Genomic DNA, 20,051 nt, shown 5'->3' on the forward strand with positions numbered 1-20,051 from the left:
ATCAAGACGAAACACGAGTATCATAAATCAATATTATCAGAAAAACATATTTTTAACATAGGATCTCTCTAACACTATATCCCTACCTAGAAAATCACAACAAAAAATTAAAATCTACATTCAATTAAAGAAAAACCACTGAATTTACAGTCAAAAACAAAAATGAAAAAAAAAACTTACTCAGCATAGCAAAAACCAGTAAAATAAACAGTATAGCCAGGAAAGTGCCTCCTCCATAACTCCCGAACACTTTTGGAACATCTCCGGTCAACATCGCTTTCAAATTTTCCTTTACATCATCAGCTAATTCCACTGAATCCAACATATCAATAATCGCCTTTCTGTTTGGACCTTTCCCAGGCTCTGTGGTCTGGTCCATCAATTGCTGGAGTTTATCCAGGGTTTCCTTGTCAAAACCGTCCATTCTTGAAGAGTATTTTCGTAAAAATGTCTAACGCAACGTGGGTTCCACGTTGTAAATGTTATAGATCGAGAGCCGGCGACCGCTAGACGTGTGTTATTTTATAAAGGCTGAAACTTTGTGTGCGTGTATTTACTTTACAGTGGGTATGAACGATAGACTACCGTGGCTTTGGATAATATTAGAAAAAAAAAATACTTTACTATATTCAATATTATTTTTTTATAGTCCTCCTTTATATTAAAAATTATATCAATACGGACAACTTTTTATGTGATAGCAATCGTTGGCTTTTTTTTCGTACAGGAGAAAAGACAGAACATCAAAATATTTTCAAAGGTTGGGCTAACCTTTGAATCTTTTCTTCCGTATGAGATGAATAATTCCTCTGCCGGGGCTGCGGGATTGTTCAAAAGAGTTACCGCGGCCCTGGTACATAAAAGGCATACGACGGAACACGACGGTTTTTAGTCAGTAAGAGTCTGACACTCCCTCACCGCTGCTAACCCACAGCGGGAGGGGTCACTTGATTATTTTTGAAGTCGTTAAAAAAAAAGATAAATAATTCCTGTCATAGAACAGAAGCACACACAAAGTTTTACCCTTTATAAAATAACGAAGGCCCGGCTTCGCTGGCTCTTTGACTATAAGTAAGTTATGAGATATCGGCGTTGCGATAAGCGGTGTCAGATACGGTCGGCTTGATGTGATAATTATAAATAATTTTGTTCGCTATTACGTTTTGTACAAGGTTTTCAGTCGTTGTTTTGTTAATGACTTTTTTGTAAAACTGTATTTTGTACTGGTGTAACTGTTTTTGTAGTTTTTTTGCGGTTTTGATAGAAGTTTAGTGCTGTGATTTATTAAAGCAAAATAAATATTAGTTTTGTGGCCAGGGCAGTCAGGTAAAGAGACAGTTGACTGTCATAACTCTTACAAAAGCTGGTTGTAGATAAATTAATAGACTGATATATTCTCAAAAGGAGTATTTCTTCTAGTTTTATCCGGACTTCAGGTGCAGTCATTTTGAATGGATTAGCTTCAAGCCGTGTCTATAAGAAACTACCTAACTACTACTTCCCCACATATAAAAGTTGCAAAATAACATTTTGGTAAATACGCTATATTATTGCAAAGTTTCATCTAAATCCATTCAATATATTTGCTTGAAAGAGTAAACTTTCACTGTTATCGTATTAGTAGGATTATCGAGCTACAATAAGTGGTAAAAATATTTCTGTAATGTGCAAAAATATCATATTTGTTATTTTTATTCATACTCTCTAAATATACTTATCGCCCCCGCTACCTCTTAAAAATTGCGCCTTTTAATCATTAAGACTTAATATATAGCATTGAGTACACAAGTGTTTTGTTATTATTTCCAATGTTACTGGGTTCTATATAAAGACTGTTAGCTCAAGTGAAAAATTGATAATAGATATGTATATTATTTAAGGAAAAATAAGAGGGTTACTTATATTTCCTACTGTCTATTGTCTATGTATGTGTCAGTAGGTAGGTATGCCATATTCAGAATTAATTTATTAAAATTAATGTGTCCGCTCCACAAAGTATAAAGTCCACCATTTTATTATAAATCTGATAGATGAAGAAACGCTGGACCGATTTTGTACAAACTTCACATAAACCATCTACTACATTATTCTGAACAAAGCCATAAACGTTTGGTTTGGATATGTGATCCCGTTCTTGAGTCATAAAATTACAATGAATAGTGGCAATATACATAGATAAAGTTTTTTATCTGTAAAGAAGACTCAGAGTCAGCCTTAATGCAATATGGCAGATTATACACTCTGACTATGACATTAAATAGGCACAGGGCCACAGCAGTTAATGCATGGTTTCTACAACTAAGTAAATACACTATTTTTCCCACAGTAATATTGGAGTATTTACACAGTAAAGACGGATAGTTTTAGCTGGCTTATTAACATTTTAATACGAATGATGTACAAGCAATTTCCGTGCACTTTCACCAGTGTCCTGTGGGAGCTACTGATACCGTAATAAAAAAATATAGCCTATGTTACAAAGAAATAGTCTTGATTCTCATCAGTGAACTATTTTTGTTTTTTATATAAGTATAGATAAGTTTGTTAACGTTCTGAACCTAAATGGTAAAGACGGGTCCTTTTACTAAAACTTTGCTGTCTGTCTGCTCTGTAAGTGGGCTGTATCTTATGTAGGTATAACTGTGATAGTGGGACAAATCAAATTTGTCAGATAAAGCATTACTTTTGCCGCTATATCAACAAATATTTAAAAATTAAATTAAAAAATATTGTTGGAGCCTCGCATACAACAGATCTTTTAAATCTTATGATAATTAAATTGTATTGTGTCCTATTTACAAAGTTAAAATAGCATATTAAAAAACATAAAACGAAATAGAATTTGACGTGACAAAATGCGCGAAAATATCGTAAGAAATTATTGAAAAACGTACTGAACAATTTCACATCGAAACTAATTAAAAATGAGTTTCTCTTTTCACTAGGACGAAGAACTTGTAGAAAAATATTTTATGAACCATCTTACCTGATAAACTGATGACAATAATCCCAGGAATGATAAAAACACTGTTAGAAAATGCATGTTCTAACGGGCCTTCCGACCCACCGCTAAGATCCACCATTGTGTAATACTGAGATGTTCCTTCCTCTTAATACTGAGAAAACCAGATCACTTAATTAATTCAGATCATGAAAAATGCCATTTTACTAAAACTAAATAAGATTTTCTATTAGATTTATCAAAATCTTTGACCAGAAAAATACGGGCAGACGACTTTTAGACGAGTCGACAAAACAAGTTTTTAATATTTGTTGGGTTGGAGAACTAGTCTTTTGAGCAGAGTAAAAAGGGTCGACAACTACCTATCTATTATTTTGCTTAAACGGGTGCTACTAATTTAACATTCGTTGCATGAGAATTATGTCATAATTCTATCTTTCTTTAAGCAAATCAACAGAAAAAAATATATAGGTAACGGCAGTTGGAGCATTTAATTTAACTGAACCAACCGGTGCCGCGGCAGATGAAGTATTATTTATTTTCATTGTGTACTCGGTACACCCTTAGGGATGATTTATATTAGGCCGGGCCGTGTCCGGGGCGTGCCGTGTACGTGGCTCGAACGGGGCACGGACGTGAAACGTTAAGGTGCGTACGGATTGCGCGTACCCTGGTACGCGTACTCAGTTTACGCGTATCCGGAACGCCTAGTCCATACCTGCAGCTACGCGTTCACTGTTGGGGTACGCGTACCGCGCGAGCCAACTCGCAGCGCGAGCCACCGTCTGTCGGTTTTTGGTCGCGCGTCAAAGAGGACGCACGCGGCCGGCTACGCTATATTTGGACGGCATAATGAATAAACACGCGTGTTCTTGTCGGAGTCATGGCGAATGACTGGGGCTCGCGGAGCGCTCTGGATCGATTGACCTCGCGTACAGGTTCGCGGCGGTCCGTACAGGAGCTGTACGCGTATCCAATGTACGCGTGGACAGTGTTTCCCAACTACGCGTAACACAGGAACGCGCTATCCGTACGCACCTTTACATACATTTTGTATGACGAGCGCCCGGACGGGCTTTTACTTCACACCCCGGCCACGTCCCTGCCTAATATAAATCATCCCTTATACTTCGTTATATTATAGGGAGACTGGCATTATGTGACCGATACTTGAACACATGATTCTACTCGTGACTTAAAACAACTTTCCCAAAAAATTTAAGACTTTCTTCTTAGTGTAGGAAAGACACATGCCTTGGTAAAAAAAGCTATCTACCTAGTACATAGAAATAAAACAAAAAAACTATTATAAATATAAATTTATTATTGAAAATACACAATTATGTATATCTTTTGGCCTTAAAGTAACATTAGTGTACACAATACTAAAACAAAAAAATAACACTAATGACACAATATTCAATACAACAGTTCTATGACCACTATCATACACGTTTAAAAATAAAACATTAATTTTATTTATTTATAATAATCAGGAGTAAAAATAGTTATTTTTTATAAAAGGTATGTTCTTGGAATGTTGGCCCTAAGTGCTTCAATGTCATTCGTATATTCTACGATTTTTTTGTTGTAACTGGCAACATTCGGCCAAGCCGCCATTTTGTTTTACGTTAGAAAATTGCAAAGTTTTTATTTTACAAAAGCTTATTTATGTATAATGAGGACTTCAGCAGATAATAGATTCTATCTTCCTCTTAATTTCCAAATAGTAGGTACTAAATATATAGCTGTTTCCCCATGCAAAGACTTGCATTTTATTCTATACTTTTCAAAGTTGCCAGTTACAACTTAACATTAATGACGTTAATTTTTAACAATAGGTTAGTTTATTTACACCCTGTTAGACGATTCTTATCATTTTCGATTCAGTCGAATTTTGGACATTTCATTTTAAAATAACAATTTGAAGAACCTCAACTTGAAAAGAATTATCACAGAATATTATGAGGCCATCTTCAAATTTCAAAAAAATCGTTTTTAAAAATTTTGCTCCTACCTAAAATATGTTTTTAGTCAAAGTTTGTCTCTACCGAAATACATTTTTAGTCCTAAAAATCTATTGGAGAAATGTTTTTTTTTCTTCATTACAAATAATGTTACAAATCCAATAAAGGCACTTTTGGAATGACATTGAGCGTTTTCGCGCATAATCTTAAATATATCACCGTAAAAATTTTAGTTTTTTTTTTCATTACTATAAAAATGTTTTGTCATATTACTGGTTATTTTTTGACATTCAAGACGCAGTTAGGAAAATGGTGACAGAATATTTAAATTGCTAGTCTATTATCACGTAAAAATCAAAAATATTTTGTAACCAATAACATGGCAGCACATGTGTATAAAAAACCTTATTTCAGTTCAAACAGCACTTAAAAACTACATTTCATTAATCCACAAATACATTTTTTCGAAAAAAAAAATCATAAATTTTATTGCATTTGTCTAAAATTAAGCTGTATGAACTAAAATAAAAAGTTTTAATTTACCTAATTTTTTAACTATTCAATTTTTACTTTATGAAAAATGATGTTTTTTGTTTAATTTTTCTTCAAAGGATCGAGGTTGTCTATTGAAAAATCATCGTTTCCAAAGGTGATACCTCGACTGAATCCATCCTGGAAAGAAAAAGAATTTGATATTAATACACAGATACATTTTAAAAACATAGCTATGATATGTGTGAAACAACGACAATGGAATGCAGATGGAAATAATATACCTATTTTTGGCCACGAGTTTGGTTGCCTGATTTGCCTATATTTTCGAATTACACATACATATTACTGCCAAAAATATTGATTATGAATAAACTTGTGACATTAAACTTCTATTTACGATCTTTATGAGATAAAACGAAGATCTCATATGAAAGTAAATACGTCCCGACAAACCTTATGAGAATGAATTTGAATGATTTTTCGGTCGGGATGAGATTTAAGCAAAAACAAACGAACACATAATAAAACGTAAGCATATTTTTTTAAATATTCAGCGGATATTTCCTTTTCCCGTTAGCTATATTTATTTAGATTAGTGCCCAGTATAAATTTACGATTCAAAGGATCATACTTTTCTAGTATTCTTTTTAGTTTATTGAACTGAGTTGAATTACGTACTTTAAATTATACTGGGCACCAAATCATGATTATTATTCGCATAAAACAAGAAAAAACACATTTATTGACAATAACTGTAACCATAGACGATCACACTCGCTATTTTATTTATTTCTTGAACTTACCGATCATCTAGCTGTCAAAATTAAATAAAAATAATTTTAAAATATTGTCGATGTTTATTTTAATATTATAGAATTACCAATAATTTTGTGTTATGGCAATACTTAATATGATGATAACAAATAAAGTTTCTACAGAAGTTGTACTTAAGCATTTTATTAACTTTAATTTGGTCTTAACCCCAAAAAGACATTTATTTAATAAGTCTTTATTTAGAAAGGCGCCAGTTAATTTACTTAGCTAACTAGTGTCTTAAATATTACGATTAATTCTAAAAATTTTCCATAGATCAATAACAGTTATTCAGACAAGAAAAATACGAAATATAAAATCAAATACACACCTTCATTTCCGAAATAGTTTTATCTAGGAACCCATTGAAATTGCTGTCCAACTCAACAGCAGGCTTCTCACTAAGGTTGCCAAAACCATTGAAAGTCGAATTGAAGCCATTGCCAAAAATATTGCCAGATTTCTGCGTGTCAAACGGGTCGAAACCACTGAGACCGTTCGTAAAAGAGGTTGTGTTAAAAACCGATGTTTGTAGGTTAAAATCTGCAATGTCGTAGTTCGGTTTGTTGGTTGACGGGAAGGGTTGGGGAGGGGCCGGGGCTGGTTGTTGGCTGGGAAGGGAAAAGGGGGTGGATCCGAATAAGTCGCTGCCGTTGATGGCGGGTTGCTGTTGTGGTGTGTGGCGTTTCGATGCTTTTGGTGGGGGCGCCACTGTGAACAAAAAATGTGTTGTTAGGATTCAGACACATTATCAGCATTACATCAACTTACAATGGCTCTTTATTTTAGTAGTTGCATATTTCTCGTGAAATAGCTTCAATATGTTGTAATGACTTCTCGTAAATGGTCGTTCCGGCCCCTTGAATTTTCTTCCTAGCACCCGTATGAAATAACCCCTTGAAGTTATATGCAATATTCCCCAGATCTGGTACCTAGGAAGCATCCTCTAGCACTTCTAAGAAATAACCCTTAACAGTTAGAACCCCTAGGAAATATCCTTTAACACACCCCGAGAGAGTAACTCCTAGCGCCCCTATAGAGAAACTCCTAGCGCTCCTATAGAGTAACTCCTAGCGCCCCTATAGAGTAACTCCTAGAGCCTCTACTCAGTAATTCCTAGCACTCCTATAGAGTAACTTCTAGCGCCCCTAGTCAGTATTTCTAGCACCCCTATAGAGTAACTCCTAGCGCCCCTAGGCTAGTAAAATGTGTAACTTACAAAGTGGCGGCGTGGTGGTGAGCGCGTTGTCGTGCGGCGGCGCTGAGAACCGCGACATCGGCTCCGACTCGAATGCACGAGGGTCGAAGTCTGCAATTACAAGAAAACAAAAATATATAAGATATTAATAGCATCAACTAAAAGTATCATCACCATCCGCCGCATCACCATATGCCTCTTCTCGCATGCAGAAGGATTTGGGCGTTAATCGCCACGCTTGCTCAATGCGTTTGATGATTTCAGACTTTACAGTCCAGGTTTCCTCAAGAAGTACATACCTACAAACTAAGAAAAGTTTCACTAGTACTTGGCCTGACACTCATACTTGAGAGTTTGGTGCTTAATCACTAGGCCACAGCGAGTTACTAAATAAGTAAAAATATAATAATTACCACTGTCTGAATCGGAGTTGAGCAGCAAACCTTCAAGCTTGGTGCCTACAGAGGGGTTCTTGTTTGACGACAAATCACCCAGGAGTTTACTGGAAAACAAGAAACATTAATAAATTAAAATAAAGCTCACTATGTTAACACATAAGAAATATAAAGATCGGACATTAACCGGTTGTCGGACACATGTAAAATTTGGTACTTATTGTCATATAGGTAGCCAGCAAGTCTGATAGCCAGTCTTACTAAGGGATATCAAACCGCCCGGGTAACTGGTTTGAGGGGGTCAGATAGACAGTCGCTCTGGGTGGCACACTATTACTTAGCTATCTGGTCAGGCTCGATGAAGACCTCAACAAAGTTTATAAAAGGCTCGATAGATTACTTGGCACAGTGTAGGGCTTTTCTCTTAGACATGGCGCCTACGAATTATATCCTAGCAACTTTTAAGGCTAAAACTGATATAGATATTGTTTTAATTTGTTTCTATATATTTTTTTGGTTCAACTGAAATAAATAAATAAATAACTTACCCAGTGCCAAAGCTGTGTTTGCCGTTGTGTTGCGGCGGCGGCGTGGACAGCAGCAGGTTGTTGTCGTTGCTCGAGTTGAACGTATCCGTCGAGTTGTTTGACAACGCGTCTGTGCCTGGAATTAGTAAGGTTTTCAGTTAGGATCATACATTTTTAAGTTGTAAGTAGTGATGAGTTGAAGTTCTTAACTAAGTCCTGTTTTATTTAGAAGTGCTAGTGCCTACAGTAATATATTTTTGACGCTGCAAATTCAAAAATTGATCCATTCAATGCTACTAACCGTTGGTAGCGCGGTAGGTGTATGTACTCTCGACAGATGGAGTTTGAAACGACAGTTTTAATTACTAAAATAGTAATTTTAGGAAAATTTTACAAAACGTTTATATTCGTAACGTAGGTTATATTGTTTACTGTACTCGTTTATTTAATTAAGTATTTATTATCTTAATTAATCGTAAGTTTGCTTAGTTTTTTAATCGACTAAGTTATAAATAGCACATAACATAAATATCTACCCCTTGTAACTTTAATGAAGTGATGACCTGAAACACAGGTTTGTATAAACCTACATCAGGCAGGTCGCAACATACTACATTTGAAATCCTAGTATAAACATCGTATACCTGTAATTTATTTAAATTAGTCATACAATTGTATTAATTATAAGCTGTAATTTAACCTTTATATAAGAATATACTATGTACCAACTTTCTGTGCTATATAAGAAAATTCTGTGTAAATAATGTTTTACGTAATAAATATTATTTATTATTATTTATTCTATGGATGCAGCAAAAGGGACTGTTATGTTGGTTATTTACGTCCATGGGTGTATGAGACTTTTACTGATTGAAATTACCCGTGTCACTCGTGGCCTGCGCGGTCGCGGCTAGGATAGGTCGCGGAAGGATAAGAAATAATCCACATGTGAAAAGGGCCTTTTCAAGAACTCATTGATTTTTCACTATTGTGATTAGGTTGATAATGTATTTAAGAAAGTCTGTACTTCCTTATACCTCTTATAAATAATTTCACGTAACAAAACTCACAAAGGCACTCACCAGTCTCAGTATTATTATTGTTGTTACTGCCGTTGCTGTTCGCAAACCCGTTGGCGAGAGTCAGCGATGCGATCTGCTTCTCCAGCTCGGGGGGAGGCTTGAACTCCGTGATGTCGGACAACTTGTTGCGCGACAGGTACGACGAGAGATCGTCCTTGTATGTGATTTTTGATAACTCCTGGAAATATTAAAGACAGGTCATTAGATAAGCATTTTACTTGAGTCTTAGGAAAAAGGTAATAAAAAACATTCGTTAGCAAAAGATATCGTTCATTGTTTACTTTAGCAAAGAGGACAAAAATGAACGCATGACTGACGAAGTTAATATTAGGTATCTTATTTGCAGGTAAAGGTTGGTTGGACTTAATTTGGTCGCTTTTTAAGGCTACTCAGGAATCCATTATTGAGGCGCTAAGTTTAGTAAGGGCACTAGTAAGTACTAACTTTTAAAAATAGGGCATGCATTGCTGAATGGATTTTAAGAAAACTTTACAGTTGTATAAGCTTATACTTATACTTTTTAAAGAAGTACGACCCCACGACGCGGGTAAAATCGCGGGATCGCCAGAATTATATATATGGCGCCAGAATTAAATACAGGGCGCCAGAATTATATATAGGGCGCCAGAATTATATTATAGGACGCCAGAATTATATAAAGGGCGCCAGAATTATATAAAGGGCACCAGAATTATATAAAGGGCGTATATATTTTCGCCAGAATTATACATAGGGCATTAAAATTTCACAGAGGGCGCTATAATTATATTACCTGTAAGCGGTTTTTGTATGCGTTCATCTGTAGTTCTAGCTTCTTGTTTTGTAGCTGCATCTTCTGCATCTCTATGTATTTGCCGTTGTCGTTCAAGAACCGTCTGGAACATAGAAAATATAATATTTTAGTATAAATCATGGTCTGTATATGGTATAAGTCTGACATCAGTCTAACCAAGGGGGTTGCCCGGGTAACTGGGTTGAGGAGGTCAGATAGGTAGTCGCTTCTTGTAAAGCATTGGTACTCAGCTGAATCCGGTTAGACTGGAAGCCGACCCCAACATAGTTGGGAAAAGGCTCGAGAGATGATGATGATGCATGTATGTTGATGAAATTCGGCAGTAGCTTATTGAATATTAGATAGAATAACGTAGGCTTAGGCTACTAAATAGTTTAGTTCCTAAATGAAAGGGGTGAAACCTTGGGCGGAAAGTACCTATGTGCCTATATAGAAACATGTGTAAAAGTACCCAGAACATAAAGTATATTTTATCTATTTTTAGAACATTGTCAACTACATAAACGAAAGCTTTATTCCGAAAGGGATGTCCTTCAAGGTTACAACAACAATGATATCTTTAAACTATTGTCATATTATAGAAAAAAAAGAAACATCCAACCTCATTTCAAGGTACAGTAATGCTTTTTATGGGTGCATGAGTCACTTAAATGTACCTCAGTAGGAATGCACTTATTTACTAAAAGGCAAAGGTGATTATTTCGAGGAAAAAATATTTTTAAAATGAAGCAATTTCTTAACTTTTCTTGTGAACTAATTAAAATCGGCTTAGTGTGAGTTGGACTAAAGTATTAAGGGTTCAGTATCTATAAAGGTACAAGAATCACCTTTGTTTTATGGGAGCTCCTTTATGTTATTCCAGTTTTTAGTATTTGTTGTTATAGTGGCAATAATAATACATCTTTAGTGACAATTTCAACTGTCTAAGTACCACGGTTCATGAGACAAATCGAAGTTGCTGGGGAGTTTGTTCCATCACTTCTTCCCAGCAAAAAGACATAGGAAGTGGTGAAGGGCGGGCGTTTTTGCGGCTGTCTTTTGTAAATTTGAATAAACTTAAACTTTGAATAAATGACTTTTGATAGTTTGAAGGTTGAAGTCTTAGTAAATAGTGTTCTGTTTTATCCTTTGGGTAAGGGACCCTAAAAACTTGTGTCAAAGTTTTTAAATGCTTTAGGGAGATATCTTATAATTGCTTGGGCGATTTTGTTTATTTCTGTGGAACAAGTTTCGTCCAACTAATATCTTATGTTTATTTGTCTGTTTTTTGACCTGCTTAAGCCTTGATAATGTTGGTGTTTTTTGTGTAAAATTTTGTTGTTTGAGTTTCTTGGTAGGTAACTAATTTCCGGATTTAATGTTGATGTCAAAAGGTTTGCTCATAAAAAGGACTTTACATATTGCGAAATAGTCGTTTATTGAAAAAACATGCGTGTTTCTAATACATATCATTTTTCTACAGATATAAAAAAGAGTGGAAATACAGGAATGCGAGGACCGAAAAACCTGTACAGAGCAGGACATTTAGGTACCTACTACATCATCTACCGAGCCTTTTCCCAACTATGTTGGGGTCAGCTTCCAGTCTAATCGAATGCAGCTGAGTACCAGTGTTTTACTCAGAGCGACTGCCTATCTGACCACCTCAACCCAGTTACCCGGACAACCCGATAGTCCCGATTTTTGATGGTCGAATAAAATTATAAAAATACAAACCTGTAGGCCAAATCAAACGCCTGACCAATAGTAAGCGTGATCTCCGACGCCAATTTAGTAGATATGAACACGAAACACTCGTGCTTCTCCATTGGTCCGTCGTGGCCATTGACGGCGTTGACTGTGCTGCCACCTTTCGCTATGAACGAGAAGTATTTCTTGGCACCCTTGTCGTCAGCGCAGTAGGATATCCGGTGCAGAGGGAATTGGTACATTATGTTGTTTGATCGCGGTTCCTGAAATTAGACAAAGGTATGATTAATGTATAAATAGATATAGATTGCAAGGCTGTTAGGATCTTTGGGTAATGAGTAGACAGCCAATGAAATACACAATTCCAAATAGCTATGTCGTGGAATTCTAGTGGTTAAAGCACCAGCCTCTTAAGAACGATTGTGTGGATTATATTTTAGGTCAGGCAAGTACCTACTAATGTAACTTTTCTAAGTTATATGTAAGTACCTTGGTACTTTCTACACTAGGTGTATCTTGGACACTAATCACTGAAAAAAGGCGGAGGGAAGCGTCTTGAGTCTTGAGGAAACCTGAATTAAAAATGATAATCTGAAATGGCCAATCCTCATTGGTCTGTGTCCAGCAGTGTTAAGGCTGATGATGATGATTTTGTTTATGGAAACTAGACCTAAGACCATCAATCGATGTAATTGATTGATCAGGGTAGGAAATCGGAATTAACTAATCCATTACATAGCTGATTCCTCCGTACTTAAAACAGCTGTTTACTTTGAAAATTGAATGCAAAAATTCATAGTAAACAGTTGTTATAAGAAAAACTAACATTATATTATCAGCGAACTCGCCGTGGTGAAAAACCCATTGATTAAACCCATCATAAACAAAAAAACAGCTGACATCCGTCAAACTAAATTCCATAACCAATCAAAAGTGTCTGACCAACCACAAATATAGAGAGCTCATTTCTTATGACCTTGCGCGCGAGCACCACCGTGACGTGAAAGCGACGGAAACGCCCGAGAGGGCCCGAACGCGCCCGAACGCAACCACCATTGATTACGCCCGGCCTATTGTGAACTGTAGTTATCCTTTCTAATTGCTTGTGTTTGTGAGTAAATGCTGGTTTTGTTTGAGTTTTGACGAAAAGCAATGACGAGGACGAAGACGCTGGATGCAGGTCGCTTCCAACAGCTATCTGTGGAGATCAAAGGGGGAGGCCTATGTTCAGCAGTGGACGTCCTATGGCTGAGATGATGATGATGATGATGATGAATGACGAGGTCTTAGTGTCTTTGAAGATAATGGGAAAGATTTTTGCCATTTTTTTGAAAGGAGAATCTATGGGAGTTTCTTGAGGGTTCTTCTCTATAGGACCATGGAAATGGAAACCTTTTGGAAGTATGGAATTACCGTGTGCAAAGGTTGCTGGCGCCTTTCTGTTTGAAATATAATCATTTGACTTTTCTTGCACAGGGGTTGAATAAAGGGTTTTCACTACTTTTTGTGTAGATAATCTAGAAAATCTGAGTGAAAAACTGCATTTGCTAGTCCCTCTGGGGGAGTGATAGTAGGATGCCGAAAGGTTGCCAAAAACTACCATGTTCCTTCTGGAGCCCTTTGTGTACCAGGGCCACGGCGACTTTTTCGAACAATCCCACAGCCCCGGCAATTTTTACCCCTAAAGGGACATCTATTAATCCAAAAATGAGTGTCAACAGACCAATAAGGTACTAAGCATAATACAGATCCTAACTCCCCTTTTTCTGCGAAGTCGGTTAACAGTTGATCGCAGGAAACAATTATAGTAGTTAGACAGCGAATTATGAACGTGTTGAGTTTATAATGCTGGTTATTTGCTTTGTTAACTTGCACGATATCTAACGTAGTCGTTTTTAGATAATAATGAATGAATGATGGTGTACCAGCTGCCTAGCCTATGGTTTTTTCAATCTGGTTGGTGAAAAACTTTAGAAATACCTACTCAAAATATCTTATCTCCTTTATGAAGATCTGCCAAAACGACTTGCTGACACTTCAAGTGACCCAAGGGCTTTATTTTTAACGACGTCAAAAATCATCAAATGACCCCTCCCGCTGTGGGTTAGCAGCGGTGAGGGAGTGTCAGACTCTTACTGACTAAAAACCGTCGTGTTCCGTCGTAGGCCTTTCATGTGCCAGGGCCCAACGGCTGGTTTTTATTTTGGTCAACAACCCTTAAGCATTGCCATCCAACGTGGCAATGCTGCCAGCCTCTTGGGTACGCTCCCGGTGGGCAGGAGTTTTCGATGCCATCTTTTCATTATTATTTTTAATAGCAATAGCAGCAGTTTGTATAGAGTATACATTGTGGTAATGTATATAGTAGGTATAAGTCATCAAATTGCTGGGGAGTTTGTTGCGCCACTTCTTCTTCCCAGCAAAAACACATAGGAAGTGGCGAAGGGTGGGCGTTTTGGGGGCTGTCTATTGTAAATTCCTGACGTTCAAAAAGTGCTGTCTTGCAGCCAAGTTTGAATAAATGATTTTTGATTTGATTTGAAATCAGAATGGGTTTTCTATAGTTCGTTTTTGTACTTGAATAGGTACTGTGTTTATTATTTTTTTGACAATAAACGTGACATTTACGTATGTATGTATAGTGATGTATGTAAACAATGATTACTCATACATTCACACATAAGCGGTTAAAAGTGAAATCATCTGTACAAACAGCAAAAATGTGTCTTCAAACAGCTGTTTTTAGCAAGAAAAGATTCACGTACTTAGGTAGAATTAATGTAAATATCTAAAGAATCTGATTGTTTGCTTGAACGTGATTTTTGGAACTGAACATAGGGACCCCAATCATGTAATTTTTATGTAATACGATTTTATCAAATAGGACCTGATTAGAACTATGAAAATTTTCTCGTTCCTTATTTCTATCCGAAACTACAGCACCGATTTGAAAAACTTTTACGCTGTTGGGAAGCTACACTCTTCCCGAGTAACATAGGCTACTTATATTTTATCCCGGCTGCGGTAAAAACTTTACCGGGCCAGATATTTTAGTTTTAGTAGACCATATTTTATTTTATATGTTTATTTATTATAAAGAAAGTATGTAACTCTATAGATTCGCTTTTGCTATCACTACTTATAAGAGTTTGCGTGAGAATATCGTAAGTAATATAAAGTCGTTGAGAACGAATGTGAGTAAAAGTGATAATGTGTATTAAGTAATAATTGATTTTGCAGTGTTTGAGCGGGCTGTGGGATGGGAATTTTTGATATACTGTTCGTCATACAGTTTGTCCTGGGTTTTAAGCGCTTTTGATGGTAGAAGTAATTTTGTGAGGGAATGCTACTCTAACATTAAGAAAAGACTTAAATTAATAGGGTTCCGTTTTGAATACGGAACCGTAAAACCGTTTAAGAGTTACGGTACCACAGACAGACACACATAGCAGTCAAAATTTTGAAATTTCCATGATTTCGCAAGGGGACAAAAGATTTTTTCTTGTGTCGAAAGGCTACGATACTACCTACATACTCAAGCGATTTGAAAAATTATTTCACTGTTGTGAAAAAGCTACACTACCCCCGGGTGACAAAGACTGTATTTTATCCTGGTGCGGTAAGAAATTTCCTCAGGACGTGAGGTAAATTGCGGGATACAGCTTCATTTAGAAGCGGGTGTAAGAAGTGGTTCCTCTTTATTATATTCCGCGGGTGAACTACATACTTCAACAGTATTAAAAGCTTAAATAAAATGAAAACATAAATTAAAAATTACCTGTATAGCAACTCCATCAACAGAGATGGTAATTTCGACCTTTTTACACTTGGCGCCATCCTTAGCTTCAGATTTCTTCAGTTGCTGTGTGAACTGAAGTTTCTTTATCGCGTCCTTCACAACTTCGATGCCTTTCGGCTGGTCTACTTGTGTGCAGCCGAGGAACTGGAAAAGAGAATTAAGGTTTGGGTTATATGCTGTGAAAATAATAATAATAAAGAAATATGGGTAACTCGACAAATCATTTTCCTATCCTGAAGTTGGCTAAGAATTACGGCCACTTTATATTAAAATCAAAAATAATTTATTCAAGCTTGGTTGCAAAAGAGCATAGGAGACAGCCCCCAAAGCGCCCACCCATCACCGATTCCTATGTGTTTTTGATGATAAGAAGAAGTGGCACATTACGCTTATTATTTTTTTCTTTTCTTATTTTATTTGTACTTATTAACAAAACACTACTACGCTTGCGTGAGGCGTCAAATAACTTCAAACGTGACAGGCAAGTACGTTAGTGACGAGTTTCTGAGAAATATTTTCTTTTATTTTTGGTAGCCGTATTACTTCCAAAGAATGAAATCACACACTGTTTGATTAGGTATATATTTCAAAATAACATGAGCGATTTGAAAAACAGGCGAGCTTTTAAACTATTTTAGAGTGCGTGTTAACGACATTAAAAACTATTTTTAAAAAGGAAGTATTAATATTAATGTTTATACCTACATGTCAATCATAATAAAAACAATAGTTTATAACTATAAAACTATACCTACAATAAATAATAAATGGCAGCTATTTTGTTTAATTATTGAAATAACAAACGCAACGGGTCATGGAGAGGCCGTGAGAATTTTTTTCTATCAATACTTTTTGAATTTAAGATTGTATCGTTCCTATAGGCCTTATGCCATAGGGATTGGTCCTTGAGTCAGCCATTTTATTTCAAACCACTAGCAAAACCTAATGAAGCTGAGCTTGAGAATAGGCAAATATACCTATTTGAAACTTGAATCCTCATAGAATTTTTAAATTAAAAATTGCAAAGCACTCAATCCATCGTTTTTTTGGTCGCCCCCTCTGCATCCGTCCACCGTTCATGCTCAAAGCTGGGTTCGATTCTAGGTAACAATTTAACCTCTCTAAACTATAGTTTCTAAGTCTACCCTGGACACCATTAACTCAGTCAAGGCGAAAGAAAACATCACGAGGAAGGCTGGACTCCAAAGTCTGAAATCGCCTATCCGCCTCTCGCGCACGTGGTGACTAACGCTCATTCCTTCTCTGTATGAGAAGAGGCCTTTGCCTTACAATGAGACAATAAATCGGCCTATTATACGTAAAATTCAAGCTTATATATTTATCAAACCAACAAATTAAATTATTAGATTCCCTAACAATTAGCTGAAACCAGAGTCCAGATATCAGTGACGTATACGCTACGCCCCCTACATACCTTAGATACGAACCATCTGTGGCCGCCACGTGCGAGATAAACTTATCTGGTCAAATGTTTTGTTATTAGAAACTGCTATTGTTTATTTTGTTTTGTTTTTGGAAAGCTCTTTAAATAAGACCACCTACCAACTACCATCTACCTATTTCTCCCATACATAACTTCTTCTTCTTCCGAGCCTTTTCCCAACTATGTTGGGGTCGGCTTCCAGTCTAACTGGATGCAGCTGAGTACCAGTGTTTTACAAGGAGCGACTGCCTATCTGATCTCCTCAATACCTCTTTGTAAGTCTGGTTAGACTTACTGGTCTCTGACTGCCCGAAACGACTGCCATGTTCAGACTTCTCATAGATTAACGGCCTAATGCTGAAACACCACTCAATTTAAAGGCCTGCTCAAGCATCACTCGACACACTTAAGCTTTCTACGACAGAAGTAGGTACATCCTTTTAAGTAGAACTTAAGTACAAGTTAAGTGACGTTTGAGTGTCTCATGATGGTGAGCCGACCGAGCATAGTTGGGTAAAGGCTCGGGAGATGAATATATGAGGAGTTATAATGGTTTTTGTGAATGGGTCTACATACCACAACACATAGGAAGTGGTGAAGAGCGGGCGTTTTGGAGGCTGTCTTTTATTTTTGACGTTCGAAAAGTGCAGATTTATCAGCCTAATTTGAATAAATTAATGACTTAATGACTTTTGATTTTGACCTCCTCAACCCAGTTATCCGGGCAACCCAATAGCTCTTGGTAAGACTGGTGCCAGACTTACTGGTTCCTGACTATCTGTAACGAATGCCAAGGATGTCAAATGACAGCCGTGGTGGTGTGTTCTAGTATTTTGCTGTTAATCTATGAAATGCTTAAAGCCCGAGGTCTGAAAGGATCTACATACCTTAACGAGATATGCCACATGACCTTTGACGAGGGCGTCGGGCGCGTGTATCCAAGTCCTGCCATTGGGGGCACCGTTTTGTTTGCCCTTACCCTGCCAGAATAACAGGGTTGACATCCTGAAACAAACAGAAAAGAGACATTAGATATTATAAAACATAGTCTTGAATTAAAACTTTCTGCATCTCATCTTGTAGGGAGGTATCTATTGATGGAAAGCGCCTGAAAAACTATTATGTAGTTTTTGAGATCTTCGTGCTGACACTGTTTTCTCAAATCCTCCTGATTTTTAAAAAACAACTAGAATTGTAAACTTTTTACTGATTAGGTAGTATTCGGGGACTTGTCCTCCCTTTGTTGTTTTTGAGGACCTTTATTTCACAAAGTCTTTCGTAAAAAAGCACGCTCCCAATGGGAAATAAGTTTGTTTAAAAAAAAATTGGCAATATAAAAATAAATTAACATTGATCTAAAAATAACCACGAAACCAAAGTTTAGAAACAGTTAGGTACCTATAAATAAATCAACGAAATCCGAATCGCTAAACAGGAACTATCATTTAATTCATTGACGTTGATTGACAATTTCCATTCAGCTCCAATACTTCCTACTAATACCTAATTTCTATTGTTAGCACACGAAACACGTTTGAAACATAACTTGGGCTAAATGTGTCGTAAATTATATAATGTCGGTTATACATGGTGTTTAGTGAATGGAATTTATCGATGACATTATACATGGTGTGTGAACGTTATGAATTTGTATTTTTTTTATCGTGACTTTTTTTTAGATTTTTTTTTTGCAATTTAGGCGCGAAAATTTGAATACATTTTTACTTTTCTTTAAATACTTTAGATAATTTGAAACTTACAATTTGTTACTTTTCCAGAGTTACTTTAAAAAAAAAAGAAATAGATCTAAGATATTTTTATGTTTTGGACTAATTGTATGTACCTACAATTAGTATGTTGTCTATCTATTATATTTATATAGCTTGAATAATATTACTAGCTAACTAGGAATGTACATAAAAAACAGTATAACATCTTCTCAATAACATGGAAAATTAATATAATTTTTACTGCACGTGCACAAACGCAAACACTTGATTATTTACTTACATAGCAATGTTTAATAATAATAATTTACTCGGTATTATTGTAATAAGATCGTGTGAAGATGGTGGATATATTCCTTATGTAATAGTACGTATGAATGTTAAATATGTGACTGTCAGTCTGTCACAGTTTAATGGGAAAACTGCTGAACTGAATTTGATGATGATGATGAAGAATAAAATATCCATACACGCTTAAAAATTACAGGCTATATGCACATTATTTAAATAAATAATACGATATGGAATCCGTGTTTTTGATGAAATTAAAAAACGGAGATCATTCAAATGCTGGACATAGGCTTAAAAAGTAGTTTTTCAAAAACGCAAGTAAAACCGAATGCCACAGCTTGTCTATACTAATATTATAAAGAGGAAAACTTTGTTTGTTTGTTTGTTTGGTTGCAATGGATAAACTCAAAAACTACTGGACCCATTTTAAATATATTTTCACCATTAGAAAGCTATATTATCTGCGAGTAACATAGGCTATATTTTATCCCGGTGCGGGCAGTAGCTCCCACGGGATGCGGGTGAAACCGGGGAAAACGGCTAGTTTTATATAAAAACAATTATTTACTTATATAATATTTTAATAAGATCGTGTGTGTTGGAAATATGCACCATATAATACAATGATATATGATCATTAATAATTCCTACGTTGTAAGAATTCCATATTATGGATTGCAGAAAAAATGTGCATGTTTGTATGCATGTATGTGTTTGATATCAAATACGGAAGCTATGGGTTGTTATGATATTATGGGTTTGTTGTTATATTAATTTACACTACTTAATTTAAATGCTATGAAGTAATATTAGCTGTGCGAAAATAATTCTGTATCATCCACCGAGCCTTTTCCCTACTCCTATGTTGG

The 20,051-nt window shown here is 36.1% G+C and overlaps 1 protein-coding gene across 3 annotated transcripts in view; it reads right to left on the reverse strand.

Annotated features, from left to right (window-relative positions):
- Window positions 1–4,266: 4,266 nt before the first annotated feature.
- The window catches only part of LOC110384614 (PTB domain-containing adapter protein ced-6), a 78,506-nt gene continuing 62,721 nt past the window's right edge, over window positions 4,267–20,051 (reverse strand). For 2 of the 3 annotated variants that reach the window (XM_064042037.1, XM_064042035.1), the window contains exons 2-11: window positions 18,052–18,169; window positions 15,700–15,864; window positions 11,949–12,184; window positions 10,212–10,314; window positions 9,440–9,617; window positions 8,379–8,493; window positions 7,849–7,937; window positions 7,457–7,546; window positions 6,569–6,948; window positions 4,267–5,601 (exon numbers count right to left, since the gene is read on the reverse strand). In XM_064042037.1, the coding sequence (XP_063898107.1) occupies window positions 5,524–5,601; window positions 6,569–6,948; window positions 7,457–7,546; window positions 7,849–7,937; window positions 8,379–8,493; window positions 9,440–9,617; window positions 10,212–10,314; window positions 11,949–12,184; window positions 15,700–15,864; window positions 18,052–18,168 (1,551 nt within the window). In that variant the 5' untranslated portion in view covers window position 18,169 and the 3' untranslated portion in view covers window positions 4,267–5,523. Of the gene's footprint in view, window positions 5,602–6,227; window positions 6,239–6,568; window positions 6,949–7,456; window positions 7,547–7,848; window positions 7,938–8,378; window positions 8,494–9,439; window positions 9,618–10,211; window positions 10,315–11,948; window positions 12,185–15,699; window positions 15,865–18,051; window positions 18,170–20,051 lie in introns of all 3 variants that reach the window. The other variant, XM_064042036.1, reaches the window with a different exon arrangement.

This window comes from Helicoverpa armigera, chromosome 27 (assembly GCF_030705265.1).
Source record: "Helicoverpa armigera isolate CAAS_96S chromosome 27, ASM3070526v1, whole genome shotgun sequence".
Lineage (NCBI taxonomy): Eukaryota > Metazoa > Arthropoda > Insecta > Lepidoptera > Noctuidae > Helicoverpa > Helicoverpa armigera.